Source organism: Rattus rattus, chromosome 18, assembly GCF_011064425.1.
Source record: "Rattus rattus isolate New Zealand chromosome 18, Rrattus_CSIRO_v1, whole genome shotgun sequence".
NCBI lineage: Eukaryota > Metazoa > Chordata > Mammalia > Rodentia > Muridae > Rattus > Rattus rattus.
Window position 1 is genome coordinate 10,420,562 of NC_046171.1, and position 24,975 is coordinate 10,445,536.

General features: G+C 39.1%; 2 protein-coding genes across 2 annotated transcripts; both read left to right on the forward strand.

The window, feature by feature from the left end:
- The first annotated feature begins 310 nt into the window (after positions 1–310).
- LOC116887325 (olfactory receptor 1361-like) lies at positions 311–1,240 on the forward strand. The gene has a single exon (XM_032888918.1). It carries the CDS (start codon positions 311–313, stop codon positions 1,238–1,240), a length of 930 nt encoding a protein of 309 aa, XP_032744809.1.
- Positions 1,241–13,253: 12,013 nt separating this feature from the next.
- On the forward strand, positions 13,254–14,183 carry LOC116887390 (olfactory receptor 1361-like). The gene has a single exon (XM_032888984.1). It carries the CDS (start codon positions 13,254–13,256, stop codon positions 14,181–14,183), a length of 930 nt encoding a protein of 309 aa, XP_032744875.1.
- Positions 14,184–24,975: the final 10,792 nt, after the last annotated feature.

Sequence of the window (24,975 nt, forward strand, 5' to 3'; positions counted from 1 at the left end):
AGGACTCACAGTAAAACAGACTAACAGGAAAAGTGGTTATTCAATCAAGTAACACAGTGATTAAATAGCATAGGTTCCACTTAGAGAATTCCAGAAAAACACTCAACAAATTGTCTTTTGACTCCCTAGTGAGCCATTTTTAATAAACTTCAAGTCTTGTACCTCCCTTTGTTATTCTAGTTTCCATTGCTCAATTTATGCCATGAGGGAGACCCATTGCCAAGGGACCAGGTCTGGGTTGATGCCAGTTCTTGCCTGCAGCTAGTGAATTGTCTTCACACCAATTACTTCTTTTAAAACAAGACCCAGGATGAACTGCACTCAGGCTCCTGGCTTCATCCTCTTGGGACTGTCCAGTGACCCAGAGAAATGGCAGCTCTTCTTTAGTATCTTCCTTGCTCTCTACTTGCTGGGCTTTTTAGGGAACCTGCTCCTTCTGTTAGCTATTGGTGCTGATGTCCACCTCCACACACCCATGTATTTCTTCCTCAGTCAGCTCTCTCTCGTGGATCTTTGCTTCATCACCACCACAGCCCCTAAAATGCTAGAGGCTCTGTGGACTGGAGATGGATCAATCTCATTCTCTGGATGCCTGACTCAGATGTGCTTGTTTGGTGTTTTTGCAGACATGGATAACCTGCTTCTGGCAGTCATGGCTATTGACCGCTATGCTGCTATCTGCCAGCCACTGCTCTACCCACTTCTTATGACTCCTTGTAGATGTGGGGTTCTGGCCTGTGGGTCATGGGGAATAGCTCATTGTGCATCTCTGGTCTACACCTTACTGCTCTCTCAGCTATCTTTTCATTCCAATCAAGAGATCCCCCATTTTTTCTGTGATTCTAGGCCTCTCTTATGGCTTTCCTGCTCTGACACTCACCTCAACGAGGGCCTGATGATGGCTTTGTCTGCAGTAATGGGAATCAGTGCACTTTTCTGCATTTTAAGTTCTTATGGTTGTATTTTTCATGCTGTGGCTAGAGTTCCATCAGCACAGGGGAAAAGGAAAGCCTTGGCCACATGTAGTTCCCACTTCTCTGTAGTCCTCCTTTTCTACAGCACAGTCTTTGCCACCTACCTGAAGCCCCCATCTACTTCTCACTCCTCTGGGGAGGTGGTAGCTGCTGTTTTGTATACATTGGTAACTCCCACTCTGAACCCGTTCATTTATAGTCTGAGAAATAAGGATGTTAAGAATTCATTGAGAAAGCTCCTGAACATGGAGAAACCGCTGGACTAAGGATCATCATTCAGCAAGGTTCACAACCCACATCATTACCACACAAGACAAATGAGCCAGTTAACACCATGGCTCAGGAGAGTTACATGACTGCTTTATCTAACCTTCAGTGTCAACTGGGCTGGATTTGGAATCACCCTACTTTGGCATATCTGTGAGTGTGTCTCTGCAGGCATGTCATTGAGGAGGAAAGATCCATTTTGAATTTGGGTGGCATCATCCATTTCATATCATCATCCTGGTCTGATAAATGGAAAAAGGAAAAACCAAACTTACTATCATGTATTCATCTTTTTTTGCTTGTTGAACAGACATGTTATGTGACTTTTGACCCCAATTGCCTGTGCTTTTCTCATCCACATGTATTGTATTCTTCAAACCATGAATAAAATGGAACTTTCTTTCTTAAATTGCTTCTCAGAAATTTTGCCAAAGCAATAGGACAGGTAAAAAAATACAATGATCTGTTGGAAATCATACTATATTGGGTTTGGTGTTCTTTGATTTTTTTTCTTCTTATACTCATGTTCTGGGTCGATGAATATCCATTGAAATCTGTACAATCATTGGATAATTCTTGGATTTCCTACCAATTGTTTGGTAAGAACAGCCCTTTGATATTGTATAGGTTTTACTATCTCTCTTGTTATGGAGATCTAGTGAATTGAAGTGTTTCTCAACTTTTTCTAATATCCCTAATCTTGCTGAACTAATGATAAATCATACCAAATACAGTTTATTTTTCAAGACATTAAATCATATGTAAGAGGTTAGGAGGATGGTGAGTCTGACAATAACTGAAGTAAATAGGAACAAATAGAATAACTTTACTCTTTCTCTTAATGGAATAATAGACAGAATAATAAAATAATAGATAGAATGATAAAATGATAGAATAATTTTATTCTATATCTTAATGGAAAGTATAATACAGAATGCCTTTTGAAATAATTTATTAATAAATATTATTGTTGTTATTGTGTGGGTATATATGTGGAAACTTATATGTGACATGTCATTTTGTGGGATAACAAATTACAATTTGCATCATCAAGTTTCCATGTTCTAACCAAATACATTCAATAAGAAAGAACTATAATACTGCATACTAAAATAAAATAAATGAACATTGTTCCAGATATGTGTTTGTATTGGTATATTGTTTCTATAATTTCATTTACATTAGTTATTAACAGCAGTGCTATATACCGGAACAGGCTACAGAATGACAATCCAGTACATTCTTCACCGTGTGATAATTATTCAGAGCAGTATTTATGCTGTATTCAGTAAACAACTCACAGTAATTTATATCATCTCTTAAACTAGCATGAGAAAATTATTTATTATCTTCCCCATGGGCATAGTTCCTAAAACCTAAAAAGGAATCTGAGAAAGACCACAGTTACTAACCCTTTGTGAGAGACTTTTCAATCAAGACAGCGATATAGGCCAATAGAAAATCTTCACTGCTGTCCTTCTTAAGTCACATTTCAGTTGGTTTGTAGTAGTGAAGACTCCACAGTGCCTGCTGTACATTCTATTTCTTCAAGGAATAGATACAACGTTGAAGATGGGGTTGACAACTATGTGGACCATGACAATAATTTTGGATAGCAGCTGGAAATGAAGAGCAGAGGGCACATGTACAAGACCATGAGTTTTCTATGGAACGTGGACTCCACAGCCAGGTGAGAATAGCATGTGGAGAAGGCCTTGGTCCTTCTGGTCCCACAGGGACATCTCTCAGCACTGTCACCACCCATAAGTTTGGATATGTTGTGTCTTCATTTTCAATAAATTTGAAACAGTCTTTAATTTCTTCCCTGACCAAGTTATCGTTGAATATAGAATTGTTCAGTTTCCATATGTATGTGGGTTTTCTGCTGTTTTTGTTATTATTGAAGACCAGCCTTAGTCTTTGGTGATCTGATAGTATGCCTGGGATTATTTCGATCATCTTGTATCTGTTGAGGCTTGTTTCATGTCTGATTATATGGTTAATTTTGAAGAAGGTAGCCTGAGGTGCTGAGAAGAAGGTATAATCTTTTGTTTTAGGGTGAAATGTTCTGTAGATATATGTTAAATCCATTTGTTTCATACCCTCTGTTAGTTTTACTGTGTCTCTGTTTAGTTTGTGTTTCCATTGGTAAGGGTGGGGTGTTGAACTTTCCTACTATTATTGTGTGAGGTTCAATGTCTGCTTCGAGCTTCTGTAATGTTTCTCTTACAAATGTGGGTGCTGATGTATTTGGGGCATAGATATTCAGAATTGAGAGTTCATCTTGGTGGATTTTTCATTTGATGAGTATGTAGTGTCTTCCCCCATCTTCTTTAATAACTTTTGGTTGAAAGTCTATTTTATTAGATATTAGAATGGGTACTCCAGCTTGTTCCTTGAGACCATTAGCTTGGAAACTTTTTCCCAGCCTTTTACTTTATGGTAGACTCTATCTTTGTAACTGGGGTGTGTTTCCTGTATGCAGCAAAATGCTGGATCTTGTTTATGTATCCAGTCTGTTAATCTATATCTTTAAATGGAGGACTGAGTCCATTGATGATGAGAGATATTAAAAACTATTCCTGTTATTTTTGTTGTTAGAGGTAGAATTATGTCTGTGTGGTTCTCTTCTTTTGGGTTTGTTGTGAGAAGATTAGTTTTTGTCTTTTCTTGGGTGTAGTTTCCCTTCTTGTGTTGGAGTTTTCCTTCTATTATCCTCTACATGGCCAGATTGGTAGAAATGCAATACCCCATGTTAAAAGTATTGGTGAAATCAGGAATTCAAGGTCCATAGCTAAACATAATGAAAGCAATATACACCAAACCAATAACCAACATCAAAATAAATGGAGAGAATCTACAAGCAATCCCACTAAAATCAAGGACAAAACAAGGCTGCCCACTTTCCCCCATCTATTCAACATAGTACTCAAGTTCTACCCAGAGCAATTAGGCAACAAAAAGAGATCAAAGGAATATAAATTGGAAACAGAATACAAATTAGAAAGGAGGAAATCAAGATATCACTATTTGAGGATGATATAGTATACATAAGTGACCCAAAAAAATCCATGAGAGAGCTCCTACATCTGATGAACTGCAAAGGGGCTGGATACAAAATTAACTCAAACAAATCAGTAGCTTTCATCTAATCAAAGGACAAACAGGCTGAGAAAGAAATTAGGGAAATGGCACCCTTATAACAGTCAAAAATATTATAAAATATCTTTGTATGACTCTAGCCAAGCAACTGAAAGATCTGTATGACAAGTCTCTGAGAAAAGAAATTGAAGAAGACCTCAGAAGATGGAAAGATCTCCCACGCTCATGGATCAGCAGGAGTAATATAGTCAAAATGGCCAACTTACTAAAACAATCTATATATTTAATGCAATCACCATCAAAATCCCAACTCAATTCTTCACAGAGATAGAAAGAACAATTCTTCAAATTCATCTGGAATAACAAACAACAACAACAACAACAACAAAAACAAAAACAAAAAACAAAACACCCAGGATAGTGAAAAACATTCTGAACAGTAAAGGTACTTCTGGGGGATTCACCATCCCTGAACTCAATCTGTACTACAGAGAAATAGTGATATTTCTGCATGGTATTCATACAGAGACAGGCTGGTAGATCAATAGAATAGAATTGAAGACCCAGAAACGAACCCACATACCTATGGTCACTTGGTTTTTGACAAAGAAGCTCAAACTATCCAGTGGAAAAAAAGATAGCATTTTCAAAAAATGGTGCTCCTTCAACTGACAGTTGACATGTAGAAGAATGCAAATCGATCCATTCTTATCTCCTTGTAAAAAGCTCAGTACAAGTGGGTCAAGGACCTCCACATAAAAACAGATACACTGAATCTAACAGGAGAGAAAGTAGGAAAGAACCTCAAGCACATTGACACAGGGTGGAATAGAACACCAATGGCTCATGCTCTAAGATCAATCATTGACAAATGGAATCTCATAAAATTGAACAGCTTTTGAAAGGCAAAGGACACTGTCAATAGGACAAAATGCCAACCCACAGATGGGGAAAAGATCTTTACCAACCCTAAATCTGGTAGAGGGCTAGTCCAAAATATACAAAGTGTTCAAGAAGTTGGACTCCAGATAAGCCAATAACACAATTTAAAAATGGGGAACAGCTATTGTTCTTCCTATAGGGTTGCAAATCCTTTCAGCTCCTTCAGTCCTTTCCCTAGGCAGGAATGGGTGGGCGGGTGGGTTGGGGAGCACACTCATGGAGGCAGGGGGGAGTAGGGCTGTGATGAGGGGATTTCAGAGAGAAAACCAGGAAGGGGGATAAAATTTAAAATATAAATAAACAAAATAACTGATAAAAAATTTAAATTAAAAAAATTAAAAAACAGCAGGAAAAAAAGATTTAACTGTGTTCAATCTCCAACACATTAAATGTATTTTAAAAATCAACCAACTGGAAAAAAAAAGATACAGAGCTAAACAAAGAATTCTCATGGAGAAGCACTTAAGGAAACGTTCAGCATCCTTTGTCGTCAGGGAAATATAAATCAAAATGACCCTGAGATTCCACCTCACACCATTCAGAATGACTAAGATTAAGAATTGAAGTGATAGCAGATGCTGGTGAGGATGTGGCGAGAGCAAGAACACTCCTCCATTGCTGGTGGCATGGCAAGCTGGTACGACCACTCGAAATGAGTCTGACAATTTCTCAGAAAACTGGAAATAGTACTACCTTAGAACCTAGCTATACTACTCCTGGGCATATACCCAAAAGATTCTCCACCATATAACAAGAATACATGCTCCACTATGTTCAGAGCAGCTTTATTTAGAATAGCCAGAAGCTGGATAGAACCCAGAAATGGATACAGAAACTGTGGTACATATACACAATGGAGTACTACTCAGCTATCAAAACAATGACTTCATGAAATTCATAGGCAAATGGATGGAACTAGAAAATATCATCCTGAGGTAACCTAGTCACAAAAGGACACACATAGTTTGTACTCACTGATAAGTGGTTATTAGCCAAAAAAATAAATTCGGAATACCCATGAGATAACTCATAGATCAAGTGAAACAAAGAAGAAAGAAAATCAAAGTGTGGATGCTTTAGTCCTACTCAGAAGGGGGAAACAGAATCATGGGAGGGAGAGGGAGGTACAGATTTGGGAGGGAGAGAGGAGGGGAATGTAATGGGGGGGCAGGATCAGGTATCAGAGGAGTTGGACAAGAAGTACAGAGGGTCAGAAATTTGGATGATGGAGGTGTGTAGCAATAGGGGATGGGGAACTGGGGGTAGCCACTAGAACGTTCCAGATGCTAGGGACTCAAGAGTTTCCTATGTCCCAACAGTGATGACAGTAGCTGAAATACTCAACAAAGGGGGGATACAACCTCTAGAGACCATATCCATTGGATAGCCATGACCCCAGGTTGAAGTATGGGACCACCCACCCATCTCAAAAATATTAATCCAGTATTACCCCTGTCAAAAGGATATGCAGGGACAAAGAATGGAACAGAGACTGAAGGAAAGGCCATCTAGAGACTGCCCCACCTAAGGATCCATCCCATTTGCAGGCACCAAATCCAGACACTATTGCTGATGTCAAGAAGCACTAGCTGACAGGAGTCTAGTATAGCTGTCTCAACAGAGGCTGTGCCAGACCCTAACCAATACAGATGGGGATGTACACATCCAACCATCAGACTGAATGTGGGGACCACAACAAAGGAGTTAGGGGAAGGACTGATGGACCTGAAGGGGTTTGCAACCCCTTAAACCCCATAGAACCCCTAAAAACAATATCAATCAACCAGAACTCCCAAAGCTTTCAGATACTAAACTACCAACCAAAAAGTACATCTGAAGGGGTCCTTGGCTCCAGATACGTATGTAGCAGAGGATTGCTTTATCTGGCATCAATGGGAGAGGAGACCCTTGGTCCTTTGGAGGCTCGATCCCCCAAAGTAGGGGAATTCTAGGGCACTGAGGCAGGAGTGGGTGATTGGGTAAGGGAGCACCCTAATAGAAACAGGAGGAAAGAGAAGAGGATAGGGGGGTTGTGGAAGGGAAATTGGGAAGGGGGATAACTTTTGAAATGTAAGTAAATAAAATAAAAAACAAAAAGGACTGGAGGTCTGCAATCTGGTCAGTAAACACACTAGAAAAATGATCCTCTGTTCCTCTTAACACATTCACTGGAGCTCTGGTGAGAAATCTTCCAAGAGGTCTTACAGTCAAACCTTTTAGATATTAAGAATGGAAGCCCCTGAGGTTTTTGTATTTGCAAGCTCTAAAGTCCACCCATTCCACTGAGGATCCAAGCAAGATTTCTTGGAGTCTGTGTAGGGAGAGGAAACTGACTTGGATGCAGATTCATTAACACAGTTGGCTCTTTGGCTGTGCTGTATGGAAAACCAGCTCTGGCAAGTAGAAAACAAGGACAGTATTAAAACAAAAATATTGAGATGAAGGCCAATGAATCTATTGACAGCGGTTTGATGAATAGACGTAAAATATATTAATACACAATATTGCTCTCAGAAATAATATTAATCACAATGTCACAAATAAATTCTTTATAGTTTCCAGTACTTCGATAGTCTCACTTGCCACTTCTATCCTATGTGTATCTAAGCAGCAGTCCCCACAGGTAAGTTAGCCAAACTCTCACCTGCATTGCTCAGTCTCCATGTGGTTTTGTCTTGTTTTGTTTTTTGAGACAGGGTTTCACAGCCCTAACTGTCTTGCACTCACTTTGTAGATGAGGTTGGACTTGACCTCACAGAGACCTGTTTACCTCTGCCTCTGGATGGCTGGGATCAAAGATGTGAGCCACCATGCCTGGCTTAGTCTCCATGTTTGATCATAATTGATCAACGGTTTCTGTAAAGCTCAGTTTAATTTTCAGTTTATTGCTCTAACTTTCATGGTGTTTTGCATTCACTATATATTAGATTTCTCAAGGACTACTGTGGTGCTGCCCTATCTTTGATATTGTTACAACCCTTTTCTTCCTTGTAATTGGCAAAGGGTTTTAACCAAAACTTTATTATCTTTAATATGGATAAGATGACTAGAAGAAAAAGAAAACAAATAAATTGATTCATGTGGGAAAAGAATTTTGGACAGAATGATTCCTTGGAGAGAAAACCCCATGAGGTTAGTGCCCAAGATGTTAATGCCCAAGATGCTTCTGGGGAAGTATGAGAGGATTCATTCTGGTCATCCGTCTGTCAGAACACAAAATGAGATCTACTGAGATTAAGTATTATTATTATAAGTAGGTTTTTATATCCAGCAGCTTAGAATAATGGGCAATATTTTGGCAGAAAATTTCTCTCATTTCCTTCTATTTCTACCTCTCTCTTTCCCTCCATTCCTCCCTTCTCCCATCCCTTACTCCTTTTCTTCCTAAATCAAGGTATCCTATAGCCCAAACCTGTGTGAAAACCTCGATGTAGTCCAGGTGAACATTTTGAACTATTTTTTTTAAAGTATTGTTTCAGTTACTTGTTTGCTTTACATCCCTATCACAAGTTCCCCTCCCTCCTTTCTTCCTAATACCTCCCTCTCCCCTCCCCTGCCTTTCTCCTCAGAAAAGGGGAGGTCTCCAATGGATATCAACCTGCCTAGGTATTTCAAGTTGCAGTGAAGACTAAGAACATCTCCCCTACTGAAGATAGGCAAGGCAGCCCAGTGAGGGGAAAGGGATCCAAAGGCAGGTAACCGAGTCACAGACAGCTCCTGTTCCCATTGTTAGGAATCCCACAGGAAGACCAAGCTGAGCAACTGTTACATATGTGCAGAGAGCCTAGTTCACCCACCTCCTGAGAGCTTGGCTTATGTAGAATGTGCCTTCACATGGACTTTTAGGGTCTTTTCCCCAACTCTGATGAAAGGAAGTTCAGACAACATCAATGGGTGAGTGAGGGAAACTGGGGAACATCTTTCACTGCAGTTTGTGAAAATTACACCATAGCCAAGAAGGTTCACTCTCTAGAAATCTTTTATTTCCCTAATTTGTTAATAGACTTTTTTGACAGGCACTCATGGTGTGTTTGGGATTTTCAGAACTCAGGATAAGCTTGTGATCAAGCATATATGTTGTAAATATATGGCTGTGTGTGTGTGTGTGTGTGTGTGTGTGAGAGAGAGAGAGAGAGAGAGAGAGAGAGAGAGAGAGAGAGAGAGAGAAAGAGAGAGAGAGAGAGAGAGAGAGACTTTAGTGAATCTGGTGATAAAGATGGGCACATGTGTTATGTAAGAATGAGAGAAAATACAAAGAGAAGGAAGAGAGAGCAAAGAATCAGAGGATTCACCTCTTATCTGTATTATCTGTTAAAGTCTTGTCCATCAGAGAAGCAGGTTGTGTTCCAGTGTTGATGTCAAGTTTGGTTGTATTTCATGTTAAATAAAGACATAACTCTGTGAGAGTCTTTTTAAAGGAAGAGGGATGACTTTGTAATCAGAAAAATGAAAATAGTTTATGAAATGTAGTAGGATATACTTCCGGCATCATTTCTTGTACATAATTCCAGATCCTGGGCCATGTGCTTTTTAGTATGATTTATTATTCTTGAAATACCCTACCATCAACAGTTACATTTCCCATTTCTCTTACACATGTGTTCATGGCAGGCATCTCCTTGCTGTCTATGTTGACTCACTGATAATGTAATGAAATTTTCATACTGATGCCAAGTAATCTGAATATGTCATATAAGAAACAGAATGCCAAAACCACTGTCCCACTATTGCTCAAAGCATTTACTCAGTCTAGGACACAGATAATTTTTGTTCTGGTGTGTTGTTTTTGTGTGTTCTGGTGATCATTAAATTTAGCACCATAGTCAGGGGAATCTTGTGGATAAAATGGAGATGCAAACTGTAATAAAAAGTAAATATGATCTCATAAAGTTTGTTAACAAACACTGAATAGATTATATTAAGTTGATAGTGAGCCCAGTAAATGCACAGAGGGCAGGTAAAAATGATTGGTATTGTTTTGGATGCTGTGGTTATAGTATTGAAAAAAATTAGAAAGCATTTTTTGTTTCTTCTTAGAACTTGCATTTAAGGTGAAGATAAGTAATAAGATTTAATACACAAAATTAAGATACAGTCTATTGATAACAACAAAGCAGGGAAAAGGGGAAAAGCAGTAATTACTTTGTGTGTGTGTGTGTGTGTGTGTGTGTGTGTGTGTGTGCGTGTGTTTGTGTTTTTACATGAGATAGTCAGAAAAACCCAGAGTTTAGGACAAAAAGGAGGGAATTATCCATGTAGATTTATCAAGTGTCAGAATATTTACCACAGTGCAGTGTGATTGAGACAGGAAGTTGAAGAGCAGAAAGACATGCACAAGTAAATAGGGGGAAGACAGTTCAGCATCTTCTAGTTCACCATAGTGTGTTAGATCTTCAAATAATATGGGAGGCACTGGAGAGCTCAGAGATTTAGACACAGCTAACTGTAATCCTAGGTGGGTTTTAAGATAGATTTTACTTGGACATGAATGGAAATGAAATCATTCTAAGACTCCATATGCACTTTATACTTATTAGTAAATGCATAAGGAACACAGTTTTTTTGTACTAGTCCCCTATTTAGCACTGGGTGGCTAAAATGATGGACCATTTAATTCCACCCAACCTTTGTATAGTATAAGAATTGCACAGAATTGAAAAATTACTGTAGTTCAAAAATACCTCCAATAATCTTTTGCATTGGCTAAGTAGAGAAATGTTGCTCTATACTTAGAATAACTGTGTGATTGGTGAAATCTCTGCTTCATGACTTTCATTGGCTTTCCAGTATAGCTGGCTACACTTATTGTACCCAAATTTCTATAATTCAATGCAATGTTTCATTGCTTCTGTAGGATGCCTCCTATTCCATACATTAGAAAAGATTTACACATTTTCTTCTTGTTAATCTGATCGGACCTATTTGACTCTTGAACTCGATCATATTCCTAAGAGAATGGTAGAAAGAAGATAATTACTAGAACATCACAGTTCTAGCAGTTGCCTGTGTGTTCCTGGAGACACAGAAATATTATATTCTCATGATCTTAGGAATGCACCAGCTCTTCTCTATATTACCAACCTCTAGACATCATTATTAGAGAGAAAAATGCACTTTTACTAATTTCCCATGTTATCTTGGTGGTCACTAGTAGTTAAATGGGATTCCTAGCAGACTTCAATGAGTGCTCGACTGTCAAAATATTTACCAATTATACAATGTCAGGAGTGAAAATTAGAAAAACTATAGGTGACCAGCCAGAAAAAAAGACTGCCTAGCTAGAAGTGGAGCAAGTGGGCAAGGCACATACCTAAACGTCTCCAATAACAATGTAAAGTGCAGTATGTGTAATTAATAGGAAAGAAGACACACTAGGAGTATTTGAGCAATAGAGCAAAGGCAAAAGCAAACTGTTTGCTGTGAATTATAGAAATTTGGGTTCAATAAATGTAGCCAGCTATACTGTAAAGTGAATAAGCATTGATTGCCTTGATGAAAAATGTCCAGCTAAGAAAAAAACGTGAGCAAGGGGCTGAAATGAGGAAGATTTTGTGGAGATCAATGTTATAAGACTCTTTAAATATGAGGGAATGAAGGACATGGATGCACCATGTGTTCAAGTCACATCAGCAGACAATGCCTGCAGGAAAGGTGTTTCTTTCCTGAAATATTGTAATGAACTACAGAAGGGGACATATTGCCGTACCCATTTCTGTTATTTTTTTTGTAATGCCAAGCACTAGGCTTTCCTTGAAGAGGAAAATCAGATTCTGCTTTGCTCTATCATAATATGATGTCTCATTTCCTAGTGAAGGAAGCAAATACTAACTTAAAACATATATGTAGATAGATAGATAGATAGATAGATAGATAGATAGATGGCATGTATATGGATATAGATATATGACTTCCTAGTAGAGAAACTGAGTTAGCAAGGATAAACTCTATGATTTGAAACCATGTATTATTTCTCAGTCGTAGCACAGCTCAGTGAAATCCTGAGATTAGGGAAACTGAGTCTATGGTGAAACCTTTGGTTGTCTTTTAAATTAAATGAATACACAATGATCAGACACTAGTGGGTTAAGAAGAGTTACCAAATGAAACAACTGCACACTTCCCACATTGTACTGCCTGTTGTTCTCTGTTGTCTCAGACTCCATCAAAAAGGGAGTCTTAGACTTCTGTCTTATACTTGATCTTAGATCCAAAATAAATCTTTTTTTCATTACTTAGTTTGCAATATTATGCTAGCACCAGAAACTGAACAAGACACAAAAATTAGTACTGAGAATCGTGAATCTTGTTGATAACTCATGAATGTGGGCAGTGGGGCACAATGGAGTGATGAGGCATTCTCAGATCAAAATAATAAAAGCTTTAGAAAACATGAGGACTTATTCCATTTTATAAAAATTATGTTTATCCATGTAACTTCCTTTAAACAAATAACTAATGCAATTATAGATTTTGAAGGAACTCCCTTGGCAGCACTGTGAACAAGGCATTCACTGAAGCAACAGTAGTCACAGTAAGTCATCCAGGAAACAGCAGTACTCAGTCTCCTAGAGCTGCAAACACAGTGGAGACTCTCTGGATGACCAGGAACATTTACAGAAATCCCACTGTAAGTTAAGTTAAGTAAGTTACACTAAGTTAAGTACTAAGATGCATCATCTGTCTTCAAAGGAATCTAACTAAAAATGATTACAGCAAAATGTTTATTCTATTCTGTGAAAAAAAAAAACCTGATAAATACAATAGTTTTCACCTAGAGAATTCCCAGAAGACATTTAATGACTTGACTTTATTTCTTCCTAGGGAGCTCTTTTTAATGAACTCTCAAGTCTTTTCCCTCCTTTTGCTATTCTAGTTTCCATTGCATAATCAAAGTCTGGGATGATGCCAATTCTTGCCTGCAGTGAGAGAATTGTCTTCACACCATTTCTTCTTTATTGACAAGACAGGATGAACTGCACTCAGGCTCCTGGCCTTATCCTCTTGGGATTATCTGGCAATCCAGAGAATTGGCAGCTCCTCTTTTGCGTCTTCTTTGCTCTTTACTTGCTCGGATTTTTAGGGAACCTGCTTCTTCTGTTAGCTATTGGTGCTGATGTCCACCTCCACACACCCATGTATTTCTTCCTCAGTCAACTCTCACTCGTGGATCTTTGCTTCATCACCACCACAGCTCCTAAAACGCTGGAGACTCTGGGGACTGGAGATGGATCAGTCTCATTCTCTGGATGCCTGTCTCAGTTGTATTTCTTTGGTGTTTTTGCTGACATGGATAACCTGCTTCTGGCAGTCATGGCTATTGACCGCTATGCTGCTATCTGCCACCCACTGCTCTACCCACTTCTCATGACTCCTTGTAGATGTGAGGTTCTGGTCAGTGGGTCATGGGGAGTAGCTCATTGTGTGTCTTTGACCCAAACCTTGATGCTCTCTCAGTTATCTTTCCATAGCAATCAAGGGATTCCTCACTTTTTCTGTGAATTTGGGCCTCTCTTAACACTTTCCTGCTCAGACACTCACCTTAATGAAATCCTGATGACAGCTCTGGTTGGAGTTTTTGGAATTGGTGCAGTTCTCTGCATTGTAATTTCTTATGGTTGTATTTTTCATGCTGTGGCTAGAGTTCCATCAGCACAGGGGAAAAGGAAAGCCTTGGCCACATGCAGTTCCCACCTTTCTGTAGTCCTCCTTTTCTACAGCACAATCTTTGCTGCCTACTTGAAGCCCCCGTCTAGTTCACGTTCCTCTGGGGAGATGGTAGCTGCTGTCATGTATACCTTGGTAACTCCCACTCTGAACCCCTTTATTTATAGTCTGAGAAATAAGGATGTTAAAATTTCATTGAGAAGGATCCTCAACATGGAGAAGTCTCAGGACTAAGGATCATCTCTCAGGAACGATTACACCCCCTATCACTACCACACGTGCAATTGAGTCAATTAACACCATGTCTCATGAGAGAGTAACGTAATTCTTACGTGTAATCTTTAGTGTTAAATTGACTGGATTTGGAACCACCATGAACTTGCTACTCTGGGCATTTCTGTGAAGGTATCTCTGGACAGATTTCCCCAAGAAGGGAAGATCCATTTGAATGTGTGTGACACCTTCTGTTCCATAGAATCATACTGGACTGTTAATGGAAAAATTAAAAAACCTAGCTTACTATCATTATTCATCTGCTTTTGCTTCTTGACCACAGATACAATGCTATCCTCTACCCAATCCTCTTGTCTTCCTTTTCTCCTCCTTACCTATTGTATTCTTCAAACCCTGAAAAAAATGAAACTTTCATTCTTAAATTATTTGTCAGGCGTTTTGCAACAGCACCAAAACAAGTACCAAATAAAGTGATCTATTGGAAAGGATACGATGTTGGGTTTGATATTCTTTAATTTGTCTTTTATACTCATATTCTTGATGCATTACTATCCATTGCAATCACTAAAACCATGGGATAATTTTAAGAATTTTTACTAGTGGTTTAGTAACAACATCTCCCTGATAACCTTATAGTTTTTACTGCCTCTCCTGTTCTGGAGATCTAGTGATTTAAACTATTCCTGTCTTTTTCTAATATCTTTCCTCCATTTGAACCTGGATACCACTGAACAATCATGTTAAAGAGATATTTAGTGTTCACAGAACTTCAATCACAAGTAATAAGTCAAGAAGTGGTGAGTCTGACAATAACCCAGGTCAATAGGAGCATGATGAGAAAGAATATAATTTTATTCTATATTTTAATGGATAGTATATTAAAATATTCCCTTTAAAATAATTTATTATTGTTGATATTGTTTGTGTTTATAAAATTACTTATGACATACCATTTTGTGGGAAATCAAACTGCAAGTTCCACCATCAAATTTGCATGCTCAAACCAAATACACACAGTAGAAAAGAACTCTTCAAATGTCATGCTACAATAACATACATGAACATTTCTCTAGAATTGTGTTTTATGGTGTCTTGTTTCTATAATTTTTCTTTCATTAAGCATTCACAGCAGTGCTACGTGTAGCAATGGGTTACAGAGTGGCAATCGAGTACATGTCTTCACTCTGTGATGATCAACAGGCCACAGAGTATAACCCAGTACATGTATTCAGTGTGTGATGATCAAACCAGAGCACTGTTTTGTTGTATGCAGTAAACAACTCGCAGCAATTTACATAATCTTTTAAACTAACATCTGAACACTGGTTATCTATAATCTTCTCCTGGGCATAGCTTTTTTTTCTTTTATTGGATTTTTTAAATTTACATTTCAAATGTTATCTCTTTCCATGTTTCTTCTCTGGAAACCTGCCAACCCGTCCCTCCTCCCCCTGCTTCTATGAATGTTCTCCCCAACCCACCCACTCACTCCCTTCCAGCTTCCTGTCCTGACATTCCCCTTTACTGGGAATGAGCCTTGAGAGGACCAAGGGCCTCTCCCCACATTGAACCTGATAAAGCCATTCTCTGCTACATATCCAGTTGGAGCCATAGGTCCATCCCTGTGTATTCTTTGGGTAGTGGTTTAGTCTCTGGGAGCTCTGGTTTGCTGATATTTTTATTCTTCTTATAGGGTTGCAAGCCCTTCAGCTCTTTCAGAACTCTCTCTAACTCCTCCATTGGGGACCTAAAGTGGAATTCTGAGAAAAAAAAACCATAATTGCTCTATATCTAGTCTATTGTTGGGTGACTTTTCAATCAAGGCACTGACAGTCAAATAGAAAATCTTCACTGCCCTCCATCTTAGATCATTTCTCATTTGGTTTGCAGCAGATTTATTTCTTAGTGCCCGCTGCACCTCGTGGTTCCTCAAGGTATAGATGACAGGGTTGAAGATGGAGCTGACTACTGTGTAATGACTACAGTTCAATGACCTTGGAGAGGAGCTAGAAATGGACAGCAGAGGGCGCAGTGTACAAGACCATGAGTGTTCCATAGAGTGTGGACACCACAGTCAGGTGAGAGGAGCATATGGAGAAGGCCTTGGTCTGTCCGCCCCTGATAGAACTCTCAGCATGGTCACCCCAATCTGAGCACAGGACATCAGAATCAGCCCAAAGGAGACAGTTACGAACACAACAAAAAGAAGAAAAGTAGTCACCTGGACCAGTCCAGTATCTGAGCAAGCCAGGACCATCAAGGGTGAAAAATCAATCAAAATAATCAATTAGGTTGGAGCCACAGAACATCAGTTGGGCCATCGGAACAACTATTCCATCTACTATGATGTCAGACAGTCAGACTGTGAGCACCAACCCCAGACATCATTGAAGCCCAACTGGGAGTGGATACCATAGGGAGTGTTAGATTTCAAGGTATAGATCAACTTGATAACCATTTTTTTTGAATATTATTGTTACATACATAAATACATACATACATATGTATGTATTTATGTGTGTAAATATGAATGTATGCTTATACACAGACATATATAAAATCTGCTGAGTCCAATATATATATATATCTATCCTGACCACCATGCTTTGGAAAACCAGTGAGTGGATTTATTCATGGGAGACTCTAATTTTTCTTCCCCCAGTAGTTATCAGCTGTCCATAGTTCTTTGTCTAGGGGTAGAACACCACACAAATGTCCCCCTTGCAAGTTGATATTGCCAATGTTCCTGTCTTGTTTATGGAGCCATTTCTAGCAGACACTATTTTAGAACAGACCACCTGGTATTCTGACTCTTAAAATCTTTTTACCTCTTTTTCAGATGTTCACTGAACCATAAAGACAGGAGCTAGGATGTATCCATTGGATCTGGAATCCCTGTGATTAATTGATTTTTGTTCTATGTTCAGTTGTGGGTTTTTGTGATGTTCTCTGTGGTAATTTGAATATGCTTGGCCCAGGGAATGCCACTATTAGGAGGTGTGGCCTTGGTGGAGGACTCTGTCACTGTGGGGGTGGGCTTTGAGACCCTCCTTCTACCTGTCTGTGAGACAGCTTTGGTTTTCTTCAAAATAAGATGTAGAACTCTCAGGTCCTCCAGCTCCGTGCCTGTCTGGATGCTGTAATGCCTCTCAACATGATGATAATAGACTGAACCTCTGAACCTGTAAGCCAGTCCCAATTAAATGTCCTGTATAAAAGTTGCCTTGGTCACAGTGTTTCTTTATAGCAATAGAAAACCTAATTAAGACAGTCTTAATTCATTGTAAAGAGAGGCTTCTTTGATGAAGGATAGCACCTACATTTATATGAGAGTATAGGGATAAAATTTAGAATGTAATAGAGAATTATGTTGGTTTAGCAAAGTGGCCACAGTAGATTCTTTACTAAGGTCTATGACCTCACTAGCCTAGGGAAGATGGCTAGGTTTCCAGTACAAGGTATGCTTTTCCTGCCTTGAGTGAACTTTAAGTCCAATTAGACAGCAGTTTGCTGCCACCAATATGTGAGTACCACTACTGCACCTTTGGGTATATATTTTCATGCTGGCCATATCTGTACAACAATTAAAAAGAACTGGAGATGGAACTGGTGTAGAAGCAGAACATGGAGGCCATCTCAGAGCTACATGGTTAACAGGAGGTGACCAGGGAGTAGAATTGAAATGGGATGACTAGCTCATGAGTCTGCCTTCAGGAAAAAAGTAGGCTACCACCTTATACTATACATGTCTCCATATCTTTGTTATTAAACCCCAAGCAGTTCCTTCTGTAAACCACCTACAAAGCAAGATGCTGGAAGCTGAAGGCTGAACTTCTTATCTGGTCTTAAGTGTATGCTAGAATCCTGAAAAATTCGGCTCTAATGCCAGTGGTAGAATGGATTGTCAAGCATTTCAAAATTTACCCCCAGTGACACACCTGCTCCAACAAGGTTCTCCTCCTCCTCCTCCTCTTCCTTCTCTTCTTCCTCTTCCCTTCCCCTTCTCCTCCTCTCCTCCCTCCCCTCTTTTCCCACCTCCCCTCCCCTCCCCTTCCTTCTCTTTCTCCTCTTCATCATCTTATTCCTCTTACCCTTACTCCTATTCCTCTTCCCTCTACTCTTTTTTTCGCCTTCTTCTTTTCAAGACAGAGTTTCTCTGTGTAGCCTTGGCTATCTTGGAAATAGTTTTATAGATAAAACTGGCCTTGAACTGAGAGTTCTGCATGCCTCTGCCTCCTGAGTGCTGGGATTAAAGGTATGTAATGTCACCACTTGGATAAGACCTACTATCAACCATTCTTAAGTAGTTCTGATAAGATGGGGATTTGGGAACAAAGCTAAGATGGCATAGGCCAAGAGGACCTCTCCCTTCTCTTCTGACCAGGAGCCCATGCTTGCAAAAGCCCTCACAGAATACTGTACAAAGCCAGTTCCTAGTTCCGGATTCTAAAGTGCTCAACTGGACTTAGATCACTCTATAGGGCCCTAAAAATTCACATAATAAGGCAAAACCACAGTATCTCACCATCATGTTACTACCTCCCTCCCCTCCCCTACAAAAAACAGAACAAAACAAAACAAAAAAACTAACTAGCCCAGCTGTGAGACTTCACTGACCTCCTCCTGAGAATGCAGGGAACCCACCTAAAAGCTGCTCACAATACACCTGACTTTATACTTTAATTTGGCTCAGTTCAATTTATTATATAGGTTTATTACTTGTTAGGTTATATTTGGTGTTATATAAATACATGACTCTGTAGGAGTGTTTTTATTGGAAGAGGGAAGGTTTTATTATTAGAAAAATGAAAATAATTTGTTAACTATAGTGGAATATATTTCTTACAGCAGTTAATGCATATAACTCCAAGTCCTTGGCTATGTTTGTCAGTTAATATGATTCATGATTCTTGAAATGCCCCAACATTCCCCTATGGATGTATTCATGGCAGTCATTTCCTTGCTGTCTGTGTTGACTCACTGATAATGTATTGAAATTTCCATACTGCTTCTGATGCTAACTAATCTGAGTACTTCATGCAGACAACAAAATGACAAAACATCTATCCCTCTGTTGCTAAAGTCACAGTCAAGAATCTTGTGGGTAAAGTATAGAGGCAAATTGAGATAAAAGTTAAATATGATCTCATGAGGTTTCTAAGAAAACACTCAACAGGTAGTATTAGGCTCTTAATGTGCACTGTAAATGCACAGAGGACAGGTAAGAACGATAGGTATTGTTTTGGATGATGGGGTTAAAGTATTGAAAAAAAGTAGAAAGCATTTTTGTTACTTCCTGGAACTTGTATTCAAGTTGAAGGTAGGCAATAAGATTCAATGCATCAAATTAACATAAAGTCTGTTGATCACAACAGAGTAGATAAGGGTAACAATGTGTGTGTGTGTGTGTGTGTGTGTGTGTGTGTGTGTCCTTAAATAAGATGAAAATGATGGAATTCTCTATGTAGGTTTATTAAGTATAAGAATATTCACCCCAGTATAGAAGTGTTGCTGACTTGGTGGTCAGCGTGGTTGAGGCAGAAAGTTGAAAAGCAGAGAGAAATGCACAAGAGGGGGAAGGAGGTGCAGAGTCTTCCAGATCACAACAGTGGGTTTTACTGTGGATCGTTGTCTATATGCAGGTAAAGGCAGGCATAAGATAAGGCAAGGTTTGTGATTGGGCAGTGACAAAGTAAGGTGGGCACAGAGTTTTAGAGAGAAGGGAGGGAGAGGAGAAAAAGAAGACTCAAGATGGAAGCAGAGAATGACGACCCTGATTGTGTGGCCTTAATGGGCCACAGGTAATTATGAGTATTTCATAAGGGACAGAATTTTACAGAACAATTTGTCTCATCTAGGTGGAAACTTTACATCAGGATTAATTGGTTTTGAGTTTATTATGTGGATGCTTTGTGGAGTGAGAACTTAAGATGTAAATCTGATTAATAAATTACAAGCTTTCTGTATTTTGATTTTAATGGGTTACTGGGAAATGTGAGCAGAGTCCCCAGCAGGAGAGTCATAAGAAGGCAGCTGCTGCAAAGGCTCAGAGAGTAGCTGGAAGCAATGTTGGGCTAGCCTTGGCAGTGAGACCACTACAGGTCCCAGAGAATAGCCTACAGCAGAGTTGGATGGAGATTGGGAGCTTAGCAGTTGAAATACTTACTGACTGAGATGAAAATACCCTGCAGATGCCATGTGGCCCCATGGAGCCAGCACTAGCATGGGTTGGTATATTTTGTTTTTAATATTTCAACATTTGACTTTCTATTTTTTATATTAATTATTTTGTTTATTTATATTCCAAATGTGGTCAGCCCTCCACGTGTTCTTCACCCCCACCACCCTCCACTTTGCCTCTGAGAAGGTGATCCTCAACCCACAAACCCACCTGCCTACACTCTCACCTCACTACACTAGCTTGCCTCTTCCCTGGGGTATCAAGTCTCAACAAGACTTGGTGACTCCTCTCCCACTGAGGCCAGACAAGACAGACCTCTGCTATATATGTAGCTGGAGCCATGGAGCATCCTATGTATGCTCATTGCTTGGTAACTCGGTCTTTGGGAGCTCTAAGGAGTCTGGGTTACTTGATATTGTTGTTTTTCCTATGGGGTTGAAATTCCCTTCAGCTCTTTCAGTCCTTCCCCTAACTGTTCCATAGGGATCCTATACCTCATTCCAATGGTTGGCTGCTAGGCTCCTGACTATAAGGACAACAAGGCATCAGTAATAGTGTGAGGGTTTGGTGCCTACCCATGGGATAGATCCCAAGTTGGGCCCATCACTGGATGGACTTTCCTTCAGTCTCTGCTCTGCTTTTGTCCCTGCATTTCCTTTAGACAGGAATAATTCTGGGTCAAAAACTTTGAAGATGTGAAGATGGCCCCATCCTTCAAATAGGGGCCATGTCTATCTACTTGAGATGGTCTCTTGATTTCATCTCCCCATTGTTGGACATTTTGGCTAAGATTATCCCCATTGGATCATGGGAGCCTCTCATCCCTGTTGTCTGGGAATTTTCAGAGGTTCCTCCTGGCCCCATCCTACATTGGTGCATACTTCTACTTATTCCACTGACCCACTGGACTTCTTTCCTGTCTCACCCCATACCTGATCCTGCCTCCCTTCTCCTTCCCATCTCCTCTGCCACCTAGCCCCACACTCCCACTGCCCCTCCCATGATTATTTTTTTCCATCTTCTAAGTGAGATTGAGATATCCACATTTGCGCCTTCTTTCCTGTTAAGTTTCATATGGTCTGTGAGTCGTATCATGGGTATTCTGAACTATATCACTAATATCCACTTACCAGTGAGTACATACCATGTATGTCCTTTTGTTTTGGGTCAGGGCTACCTCACTCAGGATGATATTTTCTAGTTACAGTCATTTGCCTGCAAAATTCACGATGTCTTACTTTTTAATAGCTGAGTACTATTCCATTGTATTAATAAACCATATTTTTGGTATCCGTTCTTTGGCTAAGGGACATCTGGGTTGTTTTTAGCTTCTGGCTATTACAGATAAGGCTGCTATGGACATAGAGGAACACATGTCCTTATGCCATGGTGGAGCATCTTTAAGGTTTATGTCCAGGAGTACTATAGCTGGGTTGTAAGGTAGAACTATTTCCAATTTTCTGAGAAACCTCCAGATTGATTTATAGAGTGGTTGTACTCTCATCACTTTGTACTCCCACTAGAAATGGAAGAGTGTTTCTCTTTCTCCACAGACTCGGAAGCATGTGCTGTTGTTTGAGTTTTTTTTTTTTTTAACTTAGCCATTCTAATTAGTGTAAGGTAGAATCTCAAAGTCCTTTTGATTTGAATTTCCCTGATGATCAAGGATGTTAAACATTTCTTTAAGTGCCTCTTGAGCATTCAAGATTCCTCTGTTGAGAGATCTCAGTTTATCTCTGTACCCCATTATTTAAGTGGGTTATTTGACTTTTTTTGTAGTCTAACTTATTTATAAATTTTGGATATTAGCCCTTTATCAGATGAAGGGTTAGTGAATATCTTTTCCCAATCTGTAGGTTGCCATTTTGTCCTATTGACAGTGTCCTTTGCTTAACAGAAGCTTTGCAGTTTCATGAGGTCCCATTTGTCAACTGTTGATCTTAGATCATGAGACTGGTGCTCTGTTCAGGAAATTTCCCCCTGTGGAAATATGTTCAAGGCTATTTCCCACTTTTCCTTCTATTAGATTTAGTGTATCTGGTTTTATGTTGAGGTCCTTGATCCACATGGACTTGATCTTTGTACAAAGTGATAAATATGGATCACTTTACATTTTTCTACATGCATACTGCCAGTTAGACCAGCATAATTTATTGAAGATGTTTTCTTTTTTCTAGATGTGTTTGGCTTTTTTGTCACAGATCAAGTGTGTGTGTGGGTTTATTTCTGGGTCTTCAGCTTTATTCCACTAATCGATCTGTTTCTGTACCATACTGTGTAATTTTTATCACTGTTGCTCTGTAGTACAGTTTGAGGTCAGGGATGGTGATTTTCCCCAGAAGTTCTTTTATTGTTGAGAATTATTGCTATCCTGGGTTTCTTGTTATTTCAAATGAAGAAGTGAATTGCTCTTTCTATGTCTGTGAAGAATTAAAATGGACTTTTTATGGGGATTGGATTGAATCTATAAATTGCTTTTGGGAAGATGACCATATTTTTTTACTATGTTAATCCTATTGGTCCATGAACATGGGAGATCTTTCTGTCTTCTGAGGAAGACCTCCTGAGAGACAGGGAGGCTGTGTACCTGATCACAGCAGACTTCATGGGAGACAGGCTGTGGAGTATGGGAGAGGGGCAAGCTTGCCCCAACTGTTCTGGACAGAGTTGCAGGCTATAAGAAAGATGGGGCTCCAGCATAGCAGACAGGTCCTGCATTCTCTGAGCTCCGTGGAGATCCTAGTGGGGTCAGGTATTGGTGCAGGGGTTTCACCTATGTCCCTGCTTATGGCAGACCTCTTGGAAGAAAAACAGTGGGGTATGGCAGAGGGCCAGGTATCTGGTCTAGATGGAGTTGTTTGACTTTCAAACAATAGGGAGGCATTGGAGGGCTTAAACCATTAGACACGGGTAACAGTAATCCCAGATGGGTTTTAAGAGCAGTATTACTTGGATGTGAATGGAAAAATAGCATTTTAAGACTCCAGATGTATTCTATAGTTACTAGTATATGCATTAGGAACATTGATTTTTTTAAGTAGTCACTTATAGCAATTAGTGGCTAAAAATTTTTACTATTTTAATTCCACCCAACTTTTGTATGGTGTAGAAATTGCAAAGCTTAGAAAATAAATGTATAGTGTAATTTTAAAAAATCTCCAATGATCATATGTTTTGGTGAAGGAGACAAATATGAACCTATACTTAGAATAACTGACTGTAGAATTGGTGAATTTTCTACTTCATGACCTTCTATGGTTCATTGTTTTCTGTAGGATGCCTCCTGTGCCATGCATTAGGAAATATTTACACATTTTCTTCTTGTTAAACTGATCAGACCAATTTGATTCTTGTATATTGTCATGTTCCTAAAAGGAAGGAAGAAATAAGATAATTACTGGAACTTCAAAGTTCTAGATGGTATATGTACCCAAAGACACAGAAACATTCTTTCATGATCCTTGGAATGGACCAACTCTTCTCCATATTACCAACCTTTGGGCATCTTTATGAGAGAGAAAATTGGACTGTTTCTAATTTCACATATTGTCTCAGTGGTCCCAAATAGTTAAATGTTTCCTAGCTGACTTCAATGAATGGCACACTGTAGAACTATTTATGAATTGTGAAAATCTTCATCGAATATGGTAAAAACTGAATGAGAAACAATTAGGAGAATGGAACAGGAATTCCTATTTAGATAGAATAAGGCTGGCAGTTCTGTAAGAATGTTATGGTAGATGATAAATGAATAGGGCATGTTTGAATCTATATTTATTTATAAAGTGCAATTAAAACTCATACATCAGTTAGGATGGATCTAACTAGAGACCAGGAAATATTATGGCCCCACGTGCACTGTTCAGGTTTTCCTTAGTTTAGAAGGTAGACTAATGACTAGAAATAGACTATGAATTGTAAATCCCTTTCTGCTTTCACATATGAATTTTGGCCAAAATTTATGGCTGTTTAGTGATTTTATTCTTAAAATATGTCTTCAAGAAAATTCTCAATGGAAAGTTATTACATACTTTCCACTAATGAGTAACTTTGGGAACTGAGTCTCTAAGGTCAAGAAAGATTTTTTCTGTAGGCAAACCTTTTCTGATCCCAAGAGAGCTAATAAAGTCTAGACTTCCAGACTCCATCTTCTCCACTCTCATATACGTCTCAGCAATGAGTGCAAAGGGCAGGATGCTTGTAGGTCTTAGACCATTGGGCAAAGTGGATGTTTCTAGGTTCATCACTCATTAGTGTACATTAGAGAGGTCAGAAGGTAAGTGTGAAATGTGGTACTTTATGGAGTATGAGCTCATATTTCAGAGAAGATCATAGTAGATGTAGTATAGGTTACCATTCCATCTGTATGTTAGTTACTAAAGCTGCTTGTAAATAGCCCCACCTAAAAGAAAGAATGTTTCACAGTAAAATGCTTCCTAATGAAATGATATTATATATAATTTATATATGATGCACTCATACAGACACATAGACACACACACACACACACACACACACACACATTTGAAAAAAAGCTGAATTGAAAACTTGAACAGAGTGATTTGTTTACAGATATATGAAGCCTGGAACTATAGCTAGAAGAGAGGTACA